General features: G+C 39.5%; 1 protein-coding gene across 2 annotated transcripts in view; it reads right to left on the bottom strand.

Annotated features, from left to right (window-relative positions):
* The window catches only part of IPO8 (importin 8), a 70,307-nt gene that overhangs the window by 33,194 nt on the left and 17,784 nt on the right, over positions 1 to 19,329 (bottom strand). For both annotated transcript variants that reach the window (XM_019489376.2, XM_019489377.2), the window contains exons 3-10: positions 18,549 to 18,705; positions 16,220 to 16,378; positions 14,375 to 14,531; positions 11,769 to 11,858; positions 9,547 to 9,641; positions 7,818 to 7,902; positions 5,022 to 5,156; positions 2,975 to 3,074 (exon numbers count right to left, since the gene is read on the bottom strand). In XM_019489376.2, the coding sequence (XP_019344921.1) occupies positions 2,975 to 3,074; positions 5,022 to 5,156; positions 7,818 to 7,902; positions 9,547 to 9,641; positions 11,769 to 11,858; positions 14,375 to 14,531; positions 16,220 to 16,378; positions 18,549 to 18,705 (978 nt within the window). The remainder of the gene's footprint in view (positions 1 to 2,974; positions 3,075 to 5,021; positions 5,157 to 7,817; positions 7,903 to 9,546; positions 9,642 to 11,768; positions 11,859 to 14,374; positions 14,532 to 16,219; positions 16,379 to 18,548; positions 18,706 to 19,329) is intronic.

Here is a 19,329-nt window from a genome sequence, read left to right as displayed (position 1 = left end):
TATATTGTACAATAGAGCAATGGATGTCACTGAATCAGGATGAGAACAAAATTGATTCCTGACATTCTTCATTCTATGAACTAAGACAACAGAATTTAAACAGCTTTGAAAATGTTGGTTGGCCCCCTATCCTCCCTACAAACCAAGCACCTATGTAATTCTCTTCTGTAGGAATTTATTTTTATCTGAAGTAAAAGAGAATGATGGCAGCATTCTTATTTTTTAACAACAAGAACAGTAACAGCTCCACCTCGCTGCCATGTACCATATAAACAAGATGGGAAATCTATTTTAGCTTAATTTCATTAAAACCTCAAGATAAGCTCTTCAAACATATCAAGATGATACTTTTGAAACTACTGAAAGATTTTTTTTTTAGCTTTCTTCATTATAACAAGTCCTCCTTTAAACATACTGACAGCATATTTCATATCCTGAAAATTCTTCTATTTGTAAAAGACGTCTAATATGAATTATTTTCATTTGGCATCACTTAACAGAAATGGGATAAGTAAGGTCTAGAAGTAAAAAGTTAATCTTCAATTTGGTAAAAAATAAAATCTCTCTCCTAAAACCACTAACTGGTTTAAAAAAATTTGGGAAGTTTCAGTAATGGAAAAATTGTCCGATCAAGTCCATGTTCTACAGGGGAAAAGCTTACTTGGAAATCTGGTGGAAATGTTTGGAATTTGCTAAAAAAGAATCTTCCTCTGCATCTAAACCACAAAATCTGAGAAACTTAATTTCTGAGTGTTGAAGTACGAATTCTGAGTTAACACTTAAGAATAAATTTAGAAAAAAATTAAAATTTAAAAGCAGAGATGAGTAGAAGATAATGAGATTTGTGTTATGCAGTGTTCTAGGAAAAAGGAGGAGGTGAATTATTGTACAGAAATGAAGAAACACACGGGCTTGGCATTGATAGAAACAATGAGGAGACTGGTGGGAGGAGAGGAAAGGAACACAAGTCTTCTGTGGACATTGATTTGAGTCGTGATAGTACTGTTGATATAAGATGAATGTCTTTGTGTATCTTTCACGGATTGGATTTTTTTAATGTTATATCTTATTTTATGGGTTGGATTCATGAATAAAGTTAAAAAAAACATTCTATTATTCCTGACATTTCTAAGATAAAAATCAGAGCAGAGAAAATATTAACCACAATTTAAGTTTCCAAACATCAGTATTTCTCACTAATCTCTTCTACCTTATGGCAAAAATAAAACAGAATTTGGTGTCTGTATCTGAAAAACTAGATTCAGAGGTATATTAATAATATTTTGTGATGCTTTTTTCCTTGTAACAAATTTTCAGATTCTGTTTTCCATCATTCCACGAAAAGATAGCTAAATTTCACACTTTTTGATATATTAACTAAGGAAAAAAGGTGGAACACCTCTTTGGTGCTCAGTTTACTAGACTTTTCAGCTGAATTTGAATTCACTGTAGTTTGAAAACACTTCTTCAATGGGACCAATCCTGTAATGGAAGTAAGTGGCTCATACTATAAACCTGGGGGAATGAGAGGTTATTTCGTTGTTGCATTTCTGCACTTTGTCTTTAAAAGAATGTATATGCCTAATTAATTCAAAATTAGTAAAAACAAAAAGTCTAGCAAACACTCAAAATATGACCAGCCTTGACTAAGGAGAGAACAAGTCAGGCTTTCTGAACAGAGTTCCAGTGACTCACAAAAGGGTGTCATGTATAACAAATAATAATTCAGGGATTTTCAGGTGGAGTTACAGGCTAAGTACAGACATTCGAGAGGTTAAATCAGGATCAAAATGGCAGCCAAATTTAAACTTAGCTCATTCTGGTGCCAACCTTACACTTACAGACACAGTCCCAGTAACTAGCAGTCAGTGTAAATGTGTAACTGTACAGAAGTTCCATGCATACAAACCAGTTTAAAATTGCAGGACCCAGTTTAAGATAAACCTGGATCTATTTAGTATCAGACTCATTCAGTTTAGGTCAAACTGGTGCATGGAACTTCTGTACACTTTCCCTGCACAGCCCTTGGGCTGGAAAAACCCAGCCACTGGCCCCAGCCCTGGGGCTGCTCTTTTCACTCCCCTCTCTCCCCACACTGGTCTATTTATTGCACCCCCCCCTCCTCTGGCCCCTTGCTCTCTGCCCCCCAGCCAGTGCTCTCAAGCCCTATACTACAAGCCACTCTGGATGCAGCTATTTTTATCAGCATTCGGCTGGTGGGGGGAGGAATGGGAGTGTAGGTTCACTTGGGGAGACCCAACCCCAATCCACCCGTGGGTCATACCTGCTCCCCCTACTCCACCACCGGGTCATGCCTGCTCCCCCCCCCCCCAACACCCACATGTGATGCCTACTCTTCTCCCCACCCACAGGTGGTGCTTGCTCCACACCCCACTCCACCTACGGGTTATACTTGCTTCCCCTACCCCTTGTGGGTCATGCCTGACCCCCTTACCTCTCCTGTGGGTTGCACTTGTCCCCCCCGCACATCATGCCTGCTCCCCCTACACCTTCCAGGTCACACTTCCCCTCCCCCCAACCCCAACCTCACCCACAGGTCATGCCTGCCCCCTCATGCCCCAGCAGACCCCCAATCTCCTCCAGCCTCCTGAACTCCCAACCCCCACAGCTAGCCCATCCATCCTGACTTACCTGGTATCAGACAGCCATTTTGAATCAAATGCATTCCCCCTAACACCCAAGAATGTTTGTATTTAGCCAAAATAAAAAACTGAGTTTGGTCTATAGTGAATAAGCAACCTCTTAAAGTTCCACTTACAACTACAGCATGTTATTTAAAAGGACCAATCTACCATACATGGTGGACTCTCTTTCAATTACCAGGTACATTTTAAAGAAAACTCATGTTATTTTTAGCATCGTGAATATTGGTGAAGATATAAAAGCTATAGTGCTGAATAAGGACAACGATAGTGAAAGCAGAGCCCTTAAAACATTAAGTATAAATATCTACCAAATTTCATGCGAATGTACTCATAAGGATCCTCCTGCCAGAGCTCTTCATCTTCATCTTTGTAACACATTAGAGAGAATATCACTTCTTCTGTTATACTCTATGAGAGAAAAGTCAAATATATTTAAGTGGCCAGAAACCTGATTCAAAAATAGCTTTTCCCACTGCAACAAAGTAATTTACTGCTTTCTACCTTTTATACACCAGGGAGGTTCCTTTATCCAGTGCTCCTTTAAATTATTTGTTTCTCATAGGGATAATCTCACAGTGTACATACCTGGCTTTTATGGCCGAGCATCTGATGAAGTAAGCTTCAGCCCACAAAAGCCTATAAGGTGCAAATTTATCCTGCCTTCTAGTTTACAGCGGACTCAGAAAGCAATAGTGATACAGTGATATGGTCTGCAGGGCACAAACCAGTAACAGCAGAACATACTGTTCTGCACAAGGATTTTACAACGTGACACTTAAATGAAAGCAGATTTCTTATTTCCCCCTGATCCTCCTAATACTTGAGATTCATCTTCTGATACGTTACCTAAGCCAAGTGTTTATGCCATGGAAAATACACAAAGAAAACCAATTTATCTTTAGCTGCTCCTCTATATTCTGATTACAAAATATAGGTTAATTTCCTCAGAGGCTACCTTATCACTCCCTGTCCTTCTAAGGTCACTAGATGAGTTCGTGCTGAGATTTGGAGTGAGGTACTATCAGTATTCAGATGACACCCAGCTCTCTCTGTCTCTCCGCTCTGCAGGCTCCTGTCCTTGTGCAGTGCCTGGCTATGGTGAGGGATTGGATGTGGGTGAACCAATTGAAACTAAATACAGACAAGACAGAGGTGATGGTGGTAGGCAGACCTTATGACTTACAGGTGCGATAGGGACATCTATCATTGATGGGGCTCAGCCTCCCTTTGTCACTCAGATTTGCAGCCTTGGAATACTCCTGGATCCTGTTGCTGCACCTGGTTCTTCAGGTAGCAGTGGTGGCTAGGAGTACCTTTAAGCAGCTCCATCTGGAGAGAAGGCTACAACCATTTACTTCAGGTTCAAATCCAGCTACTTTTGTTCATGCAGTCGTAACCACAACACTAGCCTACTGCAGTGCACTCTATGTGGGGCTGCCCTTGACAATTGTTCAGAAGCTCCAGCTGCTGCGGAACATGGTGGCCCACCTTCTGATGGAGATAGGCTGCCCAAAGCACATAACTCCAGTGCTTCAGAGTATGCACTGGTTTCTAATAGGTTTCCTGGCAAAATTCAAAGGTGCTGGTTTTGACCTAAAAGGCTTTATTAAATGGTTCAGGCACTAGGTACCTGAGGGAATTGCCTTCTCACTTATGTTCTATCATGATCCTTAAGGTCAGCTGAAAGCAACCTCCTGTACCATCTTCACACCAAGTTCACTCAGTAAAAATGCATAAGAAATTGTTCTTGGTAGTCATACCTCAGCTCTGGAACTCTCTCCCTCTTGTGGCACATCAGAGTGTGAGCCTGGGCATCTTCCATGAATCAAACCTTTTATTTGGGCAGGTTTTAGCGGTTGGAGTTAAGATTTTGGGATGCTGTCTAGGAAGTTTACTTTTCTTACACACAATTTATTTCAATATTTGTATCTACTGTTTTTTATTGTAAAGCTGCCCTGAGCCTTTTGTGGGGTGAGAGCTATATATAAATCTAATAGATTAAATAAATGAATCTTCTCTTCTTCACAAAATCATACTGTGAACTCTACAGTATAATCATATCTGAGCACTAAAGACAAAGCAATAAAAAGAGTAAGAGTATGACACCTTTGCAGTAGGAAGCAAAAGAAATAGCTGGTCTGTAAATGAAAAAGTTCTTATTGACATAAAATACCTGTAATAAAAGCAAATGATAAACAGATAAATATAGTAACAAATCATATTTGTGTACATATGTTATTTTTCCCCCTGTTAGGTTGATGACAAGGTGAAATATTTCAAGTCCCTTGTAACAGATCAGAAGTTCCAATATCATCTGATGACATTTAGTGTTAACAACAGTGCTCTTGCACAGACCTGTATGTGTGGTTTCATCTGTTTCCAGGTTACAGAGTGAATGACCCCTTGGTTCAGATAGTTTAAGATCTGCTGAATGACACGTGGAGCAACATATTCTTTTTGCCTGTACTGGTCTACGATTTTCAAGAGAACCTAAGGGAATAGCAAATTTGTTTGTTTTTTTTTAAATGAAACCTGAATATTGCCTCTCTCTCTTACATAAGCACGTGCATGCACAAACACACACACACACACAAACACCACAAACCTCTTAACGAAGACATAATGATAAGTTAATGTCAACTGAAGCAGAAATTCAGGTATTAATAATTTCTAAATTCCTTCTATCTAAAGACCAGAAATCTTTTACACATTAAGGACCTGATCTTGAAAGCTTACATACATGCTTAACTTTATTACCCTGGGGAGTTCCACAAGAAGACAGCTTATAAGAAAAAAATTAGGTAAGTGCTGAAGTGTTTGAAGGCTCAGGTATTACGTAGGCCTCACCACCCAAGGAACAGGTGACAGCTTCACTTCTACACATTAAAAAAAAGTAAGGCACAGAATTTAAAGCCTAAATTTTCAAACTTGTATGTATAAAACTTTTCACCTAAATCTGTAAATAGGATATAGAACAGTGGTTCTCCACCTTTTTCAGATTCAGGACACTCTACCATAATGTTTCTGAATCTGGCAGTACCCTAGTTAATAAGCATTATTGTAATGCCTCAGCTTACCTCAGTGGTTCTCAACTGGGATGATGCCGCTACTGCTGCAGCCAGATAAAACTATTTTCTCTAAATTGGTGCTTGTGGCTGGTGCCCCTCTGGTCTCTCCAGTGATGCTGCTGCTCCTATCAGCGTTAGATTTATCAGATAAACCTAATGATGCACACTGCTCCTGGCAACAGAGGCATACAGAACAGAGACACCTAGCTGGTTCCACACAGATAACATACAGGAACCACACAGATAAATCTGCAAGTGGCCGTAGTGTCGTCACCTCCAGGTGGCACAGTCCCATATGTCTCTGTTTCCAGAAGATGCCATGCAGGGCCAGCTGGGCTGGGAAGGGCTGTGGCAGGAGCAGGCACTCCTCCCAAAGCCACTTCCTAAGCTGGCTCCACACAAGACATGTGTGGCAGTTTCACCTGCTGGCAGTAATTGCTGTTGCAATGCCCACACTGCAGCACCCCTGAAACCAACTCGCAGCACCCCAGTTGAGAACCACCAATATAGATGATTAATGTTAGGCATCCAAACCTGAAAAGAGAACCCTAACTGACTTTGCCAAAAACACAAAAATTGCAACAACATTCTTAACTATGTTACCTGCTGTAATCAATAGACCACATCTTTCCTATTAATAGAAATGCAAATGAAAACTTTCATTCTTTTCTTTCATTCTATAATGGAGACTTGCGATACTCAGGAACATAAAATATTACAGTAGAAGGAAACTAATTTGTATGCATGACAGAAAAATTATTGTGAGTTACCAAGTATTGGAAACTGACAATCATATGAACAGTAATTTAAAAAAAAATTAAAAAAAATCAATGCATAGCAAAATATTCTCTAATAATTTATTTTCTAAAGGGCAGTTTGTCTCATAATTTTTCACAGCAGAGTAATAAATCCCTTTGTTATTACACACAACCACACACACAGATACACATCTTCTAGCTCATTTTGTCTTTTCTTAGTCTTTTATGCTACACATGCCTTAAGGCAAGGACTGTCCATCTCACACAGGGTTCAGCACTATGTCAGCATTTAACAAGTAATAGCGTATAGAGGGCTTAAGAATAGGACATTCACTACAGGTCTCTCATTACATCTGCTGAAAAATGTGGTGAATCATTAATTTAAGAACCAGAAATGGAAGAGAGACCTCTGCAGATAATTTAGTCCATCTACCTACGAGGTAAATTGTTTCCCATGATATGTAATCTAGTCTTTTTATAGATTTGGGTTTTAAACATTCCAAGTAATGGGTTTGTGACCAGTACCACTGGGAGATTATTTTACAGTTTAAAAAGCCTCACCATCGTGCAGCGTTCAAAATGATTATATCAAAGTATTTTCCTTTTTACATTCATCCATTACTACTAATTTTACCATTCGTACCTCCCTTAAGGCTCAGCACTTTCAAATATATGAAGAATTATTTTATATTCTTCTTAATAGGCTTAAAATAACTATAAACATTTAATCTCACATTTTTTGTACATGGGGTAGGGAGAGACCATTCTGCTGTGCAGAGGATTTTGATATTTACAAATCTGGTTTCGTTCTGATCTGGAGAAAAATATTTCAAAATTCCCCACAAAAAAAAAACAACTGAACCATCTCCACAAAACATCCTAATGTTGGTGAATGGCTTTCCCCAAAGGAATAACGTTCCATCAGAGATCTTCATTTTTATAAATTATACCTTTCAAGGTTTGTGCGTGTGGGCACGCACACACATGTAATATTTGCTACTGCCCTCCAAAACACCTCTGATCTTGTATCTTCCTGGCAGCAACACACTCAGTATAGAATCCAGTGTTTCAGGAGAGTTACAACAGACCTGCATACAAAGTGTGGCTTGGAAATGCATCTTTTTCTGAATTGATTCCCAGATGGAAATACCATGAATAGGTGTTCCAATTAATCTCTCACAACTGCACTAAAAGTTTGACAAGTTGTTTTTTGTACCTTTAAAGGGGCTGACTGGATTCCTAACATCACATATACAGATGCTACATGAAGGTAACACACTTGTTCTGCAGCAGTTATCCTCCTAACTCAGAAAAATAATCTTTACCTGTTGGATTCCCACAGCATAGGTCTTTAAAAAGAACTCTGAAAATTCAAAGTATTCTTTTGTGACATTTCCAGGACTTCCATACCTTTAATAGAAAAGAGAATACAAGTATTCACATTTGTAAGATAAGTCTTTGTCACCAAAGAATTTATTTCAATGGACATCATTCTAGACGGTTAATTTCCTCATAATGTCCATTTCTCTTTTTTTCAAAAAGCACAGCATTGTAGCCAATAAATATAGCTGCACTATCATCACAGGAAATATATTTTATTTTTTATAAAAAATATTCATCCATGCCTTTATACTTTAAATTGAAGCATGAATAGGTGGCTATTAAGTTAGAAAAAAGCTGAACAAATTTTACTGGAAACAGCAAGTACTAGCAAATTAAAACCTCAGTATTTGGGAGATTAAGGCAGTCCTAGTAATTTACAGCATTCAAGAAATACTCAAATGTACATAGATGTTGCATGAACATAAAATATGTATTTCTAATATTTCAAGAGCCACTGCACATATAAAATATACTATATTTTAATTAATAATAACATTTCTAAGCTGATCTTGTTTTTTACTAGAATAGTATCTCTAATAAGTTAATAGAATAGTATCTCTGATCACTGGTGGATAGCGGCATGGAGGCTTAGATAATATTCTACAGAGAATACTACAGTGTCTAGTACTTGTATTTACTTCTTTAAACCTTTATTATAAACATGTTAAAAACAAAAGGTGAAAGTGGAAAAATGTGTGGCCCAACCAGTGGCATGAACATCAGTAACAAACTACCATTTTCATTAAAGACTGAATTTAAGGTGCATGCCATTCCTAACTTTGTCTCGGTATTATTTTTGTTTTGCTTGGAGATCCCTTTAAAGAGTCTAAACTTATCTTAGTTTCGGTAAATATTAATTACCACGATGGCCAAAGGATGTTAAGCAGTTAGAGAACTGGTTAGGCAAAAAAAAAGAACCAGTCTAACCTCCTTTGACTTGAAGTTTCAGATCCAAACAAGGGCAGCTCAGCCCTTCATTTTTCTAACAACAAGTTGAAGATGAGTTTGGTTACTTTCAGTCAGACTTTTGGACAAAACCTAAAGTATATATACCATCTGATCCACTGGGTACCAAGGAACTTGTGGCATCTTCTGTAATTGCTGTATGTATGTAAATTCATTATTCTACTAATCTCTTCTTTTCTAGTCTAAATCATACTAAAAATTGTCAAACTATGGAAAAAGCTCTAAATCTTACATAATGAACACACACGTGGACATACACTTCTAATAAACACAATCCCTGTTCATTTCACCTAGCAAAGGACTAGACAAGTTCCTAGGAAAGGCAGATGAGAACTAGAAATACTCATCTACTCCCCCCATAGTGATTTTCATCCAGTGATCACCAGGCTTTCACAAACAATTTTATCTACCAATATCCCAGTGAAGTATGTAAGCGTGAACTCAGTTTCACAGGTGGGCATAGCAAAACACAGAGAGATTACATCACTTCTCCAAAGCTACATAACATATCAGTGACAAAGATAGAAACAGAATCTAGAAATCTTGATTTCCAGTCAGCTTCTTTAACCAGTAGAACTACGTTATTTTCTCATCACAAAATAAATAGTACATGTCCACTACAAATACAAAACACATATTATACATAACAGTATCCACAAAAAGAGCTAAGTAAAAGCTTACATTAGTTTTTAATTAGCACATTACCGTTCAAAAAGGCGAGCTACAATATGCAATGCCCACTTCTTACATTTCCACCATACCAGCTCTGGCCTATCATCTTCATCAATCTGTAAAGTCTCCTATAAAAAAAACAAAAACAGTGAATATCTACAAAAATTACATTCTAAACATGGCTTACCAAATGTACGAATACAATTTCAATTATTTTTCTTAAGAGTGATATCATGTTATTGGATTTTGTTATAATTCAATCCACAAAATGTTTTATTATACTAAAATGATCTACCCAAGAAGCCTTCATTTCCTGTACGTAATTATTTATGTTTCCACTTTCATATATTAAATATAACTGAAAACAACCACACACATACATGTATGTATCATGCAGTGATACAAAAGAAGTCAAAAGATGATATGGTTGTAAAGCTAGCAAATGTTAAAGTTAAGGTTTCACATGCAGTACTGTTTAACTCCATAATTCCATGTTACTGCTTGCCTCTGACTCATTCAATGATATAACATATGCATGCATCTCAACTACAAGATCATGCTGTGTATCTTTGCTACACTCCATTGCCTGTATTTAGGCTCTTGGTAGTGTTACACCCTCAGTCTCTGAGAGGTATGATTCTGCTTTAAAGCCTTGAGAGACCAAACTCCTTTTAGGAGTTTTTTTCCACAGATTTGCCTAATCAGAACGGGTCAAAATTTGTAAAGTTCCTGATTCCTTGTTAGCATTTGCCTTTATCTTATGCTTGTTTTCAATAATTATTGTTGCCGCTTTCCCCTGAAGTGTCACTTGCTCCACTTTCCAGGAATAAAATCCTGTACAAAAGTTCTCTTTATAAAAGGCAAATTATTTACCAGGCAGTCCTGCACCTCTGAAAGATTCCTTCTTCCCAAGCCAACTCTTTTCAAAGATTTGAGTGTAAATTGTGAAGTGATGGGCATGCGTGCATTCTGTAAACATAATTCTGAAATCCTTCTCTCATTCTTTTGGAATTACCATATTTACCCAAATGTAGGGTGACCCCGAATTTAAGACGGTCCTCCAATAATTATATTCTATACATAGAAAATGTATAAATTTGTATAATTTTCTATGTATAAAATATAGCTGTTGGAGGGTAGTTTTTGATTCATCCCCCTTACTACTACGGGGTGGTGGGCAGTGGGGCGGTAGAAGGTATGAGGTCAAGCAGCTTACCCCCTACTTGCGCCTACCTTCCTGCCACCTCTGCCCCCTGCCTGCCCCCCTGTAGCATTGGGCTCCACCTTTCCCCTTCACCTCTGCCCCACCCCACTTCCCTTCCCCAGCCTCTACTCCCCATTTCTCCCCTGCCCTTACCCTTTCCCTGTGCCAGCAGGCTCCATCCCTGTTCTAGCCTGAGGCACTGAGCATGGCCCCAGTCTAGCCCCTGTAGCAGCTATGTGGGCTGCATGCTATTGTTATGGGGCTGGACTGAGCCCATGATCAGTACTCCAGTCTGCAGTGCAGATGAAGCCTGCCAGCATGAAGCAAGGCTAAGTGAGGGGGAAGGGAGGGAGAGGAGCAGGTGGGAGAGCAAAGGCTGAGCGGGAAGGGGAAATGGGGCTGAGCGGGAGGGGGAAATGAGGAGATGAGGCTGCAGCGGGAAGATGGCAGGGTTCAGAGGTGGTGGAGGGATGGATAGACCCAGGCAGGCAGCTGCTGTGGCTATGTCCCCAACATCAGGTAGAGGCTGGAGCTCAAGCCATAGAAGTTGCCTGCCTTGTACTCAGTTCTAAGACACGGGACTTTTCTCCCCATGTTAATGAGGAAAAAACCTTTGTCTTAGAAGCAAGTAAATATAGTACTGTTTTGTTTTTTTTAATGAGGAGGAGTGAGGACAGAAAGGAGGAACAGATACAAATTTTGTGTATTTATCTAAATGTTCTGAAAATCTTACTACAGGATATTACATATCTGCCTGCTCAAGGTGAGCTTTTGCTGCTTGTTTCTGAAAGAAACTGGTTAGCCAGTATGGGAATCTATAAAGTACTTAAGATTGTAGCAGGTACTATGTTTGACCTCACAAGGTCAAAATCGGAGAGCTACGCAAGTTGCCTGTATGATCTATGCCAGACACAAACCTAAAAATGGGAGTTCAGCATAGATGGCATTTAAAAAATATAGATTAATTCAATAATCGCTCTATATGGACCATGTCCATTCCTCTATCCTACAGAAATCAGTGGCAGTCTTTCTTCAGTAAAGTACACCTTACAGCAGGCACATTTCTGTCAATGGTGGTACGGAAGATCTCCATCCACTGAGTCATGGTCTGATTATTCACCAGCTGAAGAGGCAATGCATACTAAAAGAAGAGAAGAAAACAGAATCAAGAACAAATTAATTTTCTCCAAAGAACATATGAGACATTTCTATACTTTTCTGAGAAACTGTGACTTCTCTTTAAATGAATTTGATGTATTACTGCATAAGAAGAAATACCTGAGTTTTAAATGAGCTATTTCAGGTCCTAGTAGCAGTCTGGCTGTGTCAGCACAGGGCTCAGTATGGGTAGGCACCATTGTAATTCAAGCTTCAGGGGATTTCAGCAGAAAGCCCAAAATTTATTGTTTTCCCCAAAGCTGGAAAACTGCAATTTGGCCAGAAATGGTCTGAAACCATGGGGGAGAAGGAGAATGGGGAAACAAGTAAAAAAAAACAACCTCACCTGAAGCACAGAGAAGAAAGGCAGCAGGGCCCCAGAAACACTGTGGAAGTCCCATGTGTTTACAGAGGCAGCCTAGTACAGTCTGAGTCCCTGCCAGGGCTCAGCCAATCAGGTTGTTCAATTTCCTGCTTTGGCAGGGAGTTTAAAAACCCTGTCCAGAGCAGAGCAGGTAAGTACTAAGTACCCCCTGCCCTAAAGGCAGCTGGCACAGACATGCCAGGTGTCTGCCCCCCACCAGTTAGGTGTGGGGCACAGGGTGCTGCTGCCACAGGGGTGAGCCCACTTTTTCATCCACTGGAGCCTGAATTACAGTGGTCCTTAAGTATGAGTTAATTTATCCATGGATGTGCTGTGGCTAAATTACTACTAGTATTTTAAAGGCTGACTGTGAAAAGTTCAGACTAGAGGAAAACATAACTCAACAAAACAGACTGATTAAAAGATAGAGACATTCTGTATCATTCTCTGCTACTCTGAGATATATAACAGATAAGTTTGCCTAGAAGTTAACATGCATCAATACATCAAGGACACTCAGCTCTCTCCCAGCTTTGTATAACTTGTAAGATATGGCAAACTGTGTCAGTAAGTGTCCAACTAAGATTGGTGCACAAATAAGGACAGCACGGAAGCTACTGACAGCACCATCTAGACAAAACTGAGACAATTGTAAACTGGAGACAGGAGCTAAAGAATATCACAGGGATAATACTTGTTCTCTTAACTGAAGTTTGCAATGTAAGTATGGTGTTAGATATCTGTTCCTTTTGGACAACTATATCACACTAGTGATCAGGGCAGCTTATCAACATTTTTCAATAAGCAAAATGTTGCAACTTTTTCTCATCACTGTTGACTTTGTAATTCTTAGCCAGACCTTTGTCACCTCAAGACAACTATTGCAATGTGCTCTATAAGGGTCTACCTCAGGGGTGCTCAAACAACAGCCTGTGGACCAGATCTGGCCCCCAGCACCTTGTCATCCAGCTTGCAGGACTCCCCATTGCCCTGCATAGTGGGTCAGGTCCACAGGGTGGCACACGGCCTGGTCCCAGTGTATGGGAGAAATGCAGGGCCCTGAGAGTCCAATCCCTGTATATGGGATTGCGTGGGGGCAGCATGGAGCCCTGGGGCCCAATCCTGGTGCATGGAGTCAGATTCAGACCACAGACTGGCCTCATGCCCCTCATTTGGCCTCCAGGGCCGAAAGCTTGAGCACCATTGAGCTACATAATAAATCTATTTAGAAATTGGAACTAATTCATATACAGCAGCAAAACAGACCATTACATTTATCTCATTATAAGTAAGTCAGTTTTCTGGAATCTGCACTGGCTGCAGACTGATCTGCAGGTGAATTTAAGAAGTTGCTCTTGATCTACAAGTTTAGTAACCTGCCTACCTGAGAAACCACATTTTTCCCATGCAATACTGTTTTAGCTACAGTTAAGCTGAGGCACTCAGGCTAGAAAGAGGGACTACTGACAAGACATTCTCTGTGAAAGTCCCCTAACTTTGTAACTTGCTCCTCCTGGTAAAGGACTGCTCAAATCTACTGATCTTTAGAAAAGTGTCATGAGCTAGGATTTTAGGGGACCCTCTAAAATGCTGGAATAGAATTGTTAACTAAGTGTAACCCAATTTTGTTGTCCCAAATTGCTGGCAGATTAATTTGATATATTCAGAGCATCACAAGTTTAAATAATTTACCAGGTTGCCTTTTGGAAAGTATAGTTGAGTCTTTGGATCTGCTGTCATCATTTTTTCTCCTACAACCACCAAACAGTTATACTAATCCTCTATGATTGCTTTAGCACTGTAAAACATACAGCCCCTGTTTTATCTGTCATATTCTAAATGCACCACTCTTATCAAACTCATAGCACCTTAGTAGAGGAAGAATGCAACAATGAATAAATGTATTAAACATTTTTAGAAGAAACATGTAGCAAGATAGTTGGAAGCAGGCACTACACTAGTAAGCCTGTTAGAGGATGAGTATACTAACTAAACAATGACACGCCAACATGTGCTACCACTTTCATAAGATGCCAAACAACACCCTCTAGGTACTCAAATAGTCTCAACACAATGGCACGAGTGTCCCCCGCCAATTTCAAAATTCAGAGTGCTCCATCTGCACAGAAGACTACCTGAACAAGTGCATAGAAGATTTTTAAGATCTGTTTCTGAAGCAGTACAGAGTAATGGGAGCTATCGGGAAGAAGATGGATCATCTGCTGCTGGATCCGAGGCAAAAATATTTGCATTGCTGCTATAAGAGGATCGCGCTCCTCTGCTTTCTTGTACCTGCAAAAGATGACAAACATGCCTGTCTAAGGTTCGAGCAATCTCTGCATTAATGCTAGCTTCAGGCTACTGATCTAAATATTCTACCTTTAAAAATAAAAATGTAATATTCATTAATATAACATTTTTTCATTTTTTCCCTGTTTGGGCTTCCATCCAACAGCCCACATAATAGTGCAAATCCTTTCGCCAGAGGATAGAGATACAAAAAGACAAAGTTATGTAAACTGACTAGGGCTTATTTCATTTTCTTTGCTACTAGGTTGTAAGCCCCTTGGAATTGCGACTAAGACTTCTCATATGCTTATATAAGGCAAAGTCTTATGCAACAGATGTTGAATATATTAAAACTAATATTCTTTAACAGTGAGACATGGCTCTGCTTAGCTGCATTCAGTTGGGTTCCTTTTTAATTTATATTTGTTTTTGTGGTGTATGTTTTAAAGAATTTTGAGAGAGAACTTTAAGAGAGACTGATTATCTGAGATACCTCAATGTCTATGTCTCCAGCTCGCTGCAGCAAGTATTACGGGGCTCGGTATCTCTGAAAATTGGGCCCAACATACAGATAACATTGGGTAAAAATAACAGTAATTAGAGCTACTAAGAGCCAGTAGATGGCTCTATAAGATCTCAAAGAAAAAGTATGATGAGGTTCTTTACTCTCCAGAGGGCACTTCAGCAACATGGGTAGACAAAAAACTGTTCTCTCAGTTGACAAAGCAAGGGCCTGAAAGCACTGAAAGAGGCAATAAATTTGCGGGAAACGGTAAATATCAGGGTAAAGTTGTGTGGCTCATTACTTTCAAGTTTTGCTCTTTCTATTCCCTAGCTTCCCTCTTGCCCTGCCACATACCTTCAAGAGCTGAGCCAAACTGAAGGCAAGTCCTGAAATTTTACAAGTTATCCACTTTTCAAAAAGTGGTGTTTCAGGCATTTCCTCATGGAATAGCTTCGAAGATGTATACAATGCACTTTGCAATACAATATGTCCTGTTAACTCTGACCAATCCCAAAGATCCATAGTATTTCATTTGGTATAAAGGCTGAAATCATACCATAAACTGACGTTTTTCCTTTCACTTCACAACACTGTTGTGTGCAGATTAGTCTCCTGGCTATTGCTTCTCAATCAAGAATGGGCTTCATTTCAGTTATACAATAGCACAGAGCTAATATATTTACTTAAATTTTAAATTAAAGTTTTTGAGATAAACTCTCTCCCCTACCCATATGTTGCTTGTCAGTTTAGTAAGGACTATGTCTTTGTGTGTTTGAAGGGTGCACAGCCAAATGTGGCACTATCAGACCACAGTAAATGGTTCTACTACCCAATTTGTAAAACATTTTGGGATCTTGCAATCAAAAGATGCTACATCATTTTAAGATAACCTGCTTGTGAACAACTAAATAAGATATAATAGCCAAAGAAAAGCCTTGAGAAACAATCAGGCTGCAAAGAAAATAGTTACTAAATGCTAGACTATTGCTGTATTTTCAGCTTTCAATTTGCTAATGATAGATTATAATAGCTCATTTACTTTCAAAAAGAAAAGAAAAACTCATGGCAATCAGAATTTCCCAGCATTTGTCTGAACTCCTTACATAATCATCAGTGTTCTTAGGTAAAGGAATTGACTGAGATAAAAAAATTCTGATTTCCATTCTGTTGATGAAAATCCACTTACTCGTAAGTCTTTACCAGCTGATACAGGCACAGCAGGCTGCCAAGCCAGCTTCCACTGTTCTGAGACTGCAAATAATAGCCTATCTTGTCTACCACTGCTGTCCAATGGCCAGGAAAGTCATGTTTAATGATAGCACGCAGGCACATTGTCAACTGGGCCCTAAAACATGAGGGAAAAATAACACGGTGTGAAATAAAGCTATAGTAAGCAGTTTATACTAAAGGGCCAACAGCAAACTCACATTATTAATCATAGCAGTGTACTAGGAGATGCATGCTTGAGAATACTGGAAGCTTTCTAAGAGAAGGGAAAAAAAGATGGTGACATGAAGCACAGACTTCCTCTTCCCACTACTATGGCAAGCAGAAAACAACAGAAGGCACAAAACGTGATGTAGATCTCCATCAGTGTTGTTATCTGACTCCAGTAGTGTTGTTTGGGGGTTAAGTATTATCGGTCACGTCAGACTCCTTCAGTTTGGATGGTCTGTGAGCATGTTGTCAGGATACTGTCAATGATCCTGTGCCCCTAATGAGCTTGTTATTCCAAAAAAGAGACTGCAGGGTTTGGTTCTTAATAACAAAAACTCAGCCAGGTTCTTTGTTTCCAGATACAAACCTAGACACTAGTATCCATGACCAACTGACATATGCACGGTACAGACCTGAACATAACCTTTAAACCCAGTACAAAGTAGTAAGGTTCCCAGGCCCCTTTTTATGCACCAATCAAAATAATTTCATGTTTACAGAAAACACATCCTAGTTCTTTCCAATTAATGCAATACTCCCACCACATATGGACACCTGTAGCCAGGTTACTCTGATCTCTCTTCTGGTATTCTGTACAGGTCTCAACAATTCATTCTCTATCTGCTAGCCTTGGAGGCTCCTTTAAAACTAATTAGCTGCTTTCCCCAGTGTTTGTGTGCAATCCATATATGGTATGTCTAGGTATACCATATCTGAGGCATACTTCACTTCATGCTGTTTACTGGTCCTCTGTATGATTTGTATTTGCACTGATTGATGGTTGTGTTAATCCATGCTCTAGCGAGACCTACACACAACTGTTATAGTCAACATCAAAATGATTTTGGAATAACGGCACAAGAGACTGTCAGCCTCCTTTTTATCCACTGAACAGTAACAGTACTTGCAGCAGCAATACAAGTTTCCCTACAGTGAGCTTCTACCTTGGCCTGGAGACACCATCTCTACAAATGGAGATCCTGGTCGGTGTGTAGTCTCTAGTCCCAGGATGGCCATTCACTCATTTGCTTTTCTGGTAAGACTGCAAACAAGGAGGCCACCTACTGACGACTGCAATATTTACTTTTTCTAAAGGTTGAACACATGTCCATAGGACTCTGGCCCATGCCCCAAAGTCATTTTACGTAGGCAATGAATGGTCATAAACTGATAATAATCCTACAGATTCTAACCTGTCCTCTTGCATAGCCACAACAGCATTTCCTAACTTTCCCCAGCCATGTTTAGATTGTAACCTTACTGGGCCCAGAGGGGTGCCTTCACACATGCTGTGCTGCTCTGCACACACTACCACACACCTGGAAGCAGTGTACCTGCATCCACACAGTGCCAGACAAGAGCTAATTAGCAGTACTAATTAATCTGCCCCCAGAAGTTTTTGGATGGGTTTACACTGCTTCCAGTCGAGCTGTAGTACAAACAGAGCAGCACAGAATGTTTGAGGGTGCAACTGCCATACACAAAAAGCCAGCAAAAAAAGTGAAGCAAGCTTCACAATTAGGTATAAAAGTAGTGAAAAAAAACTGAGAAAAGGACTCGAGGAAAATCTGCTCTCACATTATAATGTGAAGGGCAGAAATTCAGTGGCTGGCTGAGATCACCAGTGGGACAATCCCACTCACCAATATGCCTTGAAATTGTAGGATAAACAGGATGTAACCAGAGCAATTGTCAGAGTTGCTTTAAACTATCTGTGCTTTATAGTAAAGCTCATCTTTGTGAACAGAAGACACAGGTTAAAACACAGCCAAATCTCGCAAGAGAGAGCGAGCAAGAGACAGAGAGAGAAGCAAGCAAATTCTCAATGCACCATACAATGAAGTATTCAAACAAGAGGATAAACCACATCACAAAGCTCTCGTCCAGGTGGTTGTGCTTCTGAAAAATGTATGGACATAAACATACTAAAATGGATTATTACAATTTTATTTTCAAAGCAATTACATACTTCAGGCACCATGGTGCTGCACATACTCATACTGCTTTCAAATGGAACTATGGGTTCTGACCACCTCTAAAATCAGGACTTGGTGAATATTATACATAACATAATATACCTCACTAAGTCAGGAGACCGAATTATTCCTTCCACAATGTTATCACGAATTTGCTGGCGATCATTTTCATGAATGTTGAATGGAAACACTGCTTCTCCTGGTGGTGGCTCCCGATCTGGCCAGTACTGCGTTACCATGTTCTTCAGGTAAATGGCAGCTAAGTAAGACAATAAAGTTAGCAACTTGAAAACACATGTTTAAATGAAACTCTACACCAACACCAAACCATTCCCCTGCTGTGTATGGAGTAGCATAAAATGATGTGAAACTATGGAATAGCACCTGGAAAAAAGGCTAAGGCTAAGGACTACTGAATGTCTGTCCTTTATCAATTGTGACATACAGCAGAACTTCAACACTGGACCCTAGCTTCTCATCACTAGAAAAAATATACAGGCAACCCACACTTAGTGCTCTTAATTGGTTCCTGAAAAACTGAGCGTTAAGTGAAACGAGCGTTAAGCAAAACCGAAAGTATTTGATGACCCAAGACAGGGACCACAATTGTTTTTAATGACCCAAGATGGCGACCGTGAGCATTATAATGAAACTCGCTGAGTGCTAAGTGAAATCAGGTATCAATTTCAAATAAACGTTATAGTGAAATAGTGCTAAGTGAAACAGCGTTAAGCGGGGATTGCCTGTAAGGATCAAATTGTTGATCCTCAATAGAGCACAGAAATGTTTTAATCAACTCCTGCTGGGCAATAATTTTTACTATAATCGACTTTGTTAAGCTATCCCAAGAATTTATCAGCCTCAGCACAAAACCTACTTATCT

The sequence above is a fragment of the Alligator mississippiensis genome, chromosome 4, assembly GCF_030867095.1.
Source record: "Alligator mississippiensis isolate rAllMis1 chromosome 4, rAllMis1, whole genome shotgun sequence".
In the NCBI taxonomy this organism is placed as follows: domain Eukaryota; kingdom Metazoa; phylum Chordata; order Crocodylia; family Alligatoridae; genus Alligator; species Alligator mississippiensis.
The sequence above is the reverse complement of the archived record's forward strand: the minus strand, read 5'-3'. Positions and strand labels throughout refer to the sequence as shown.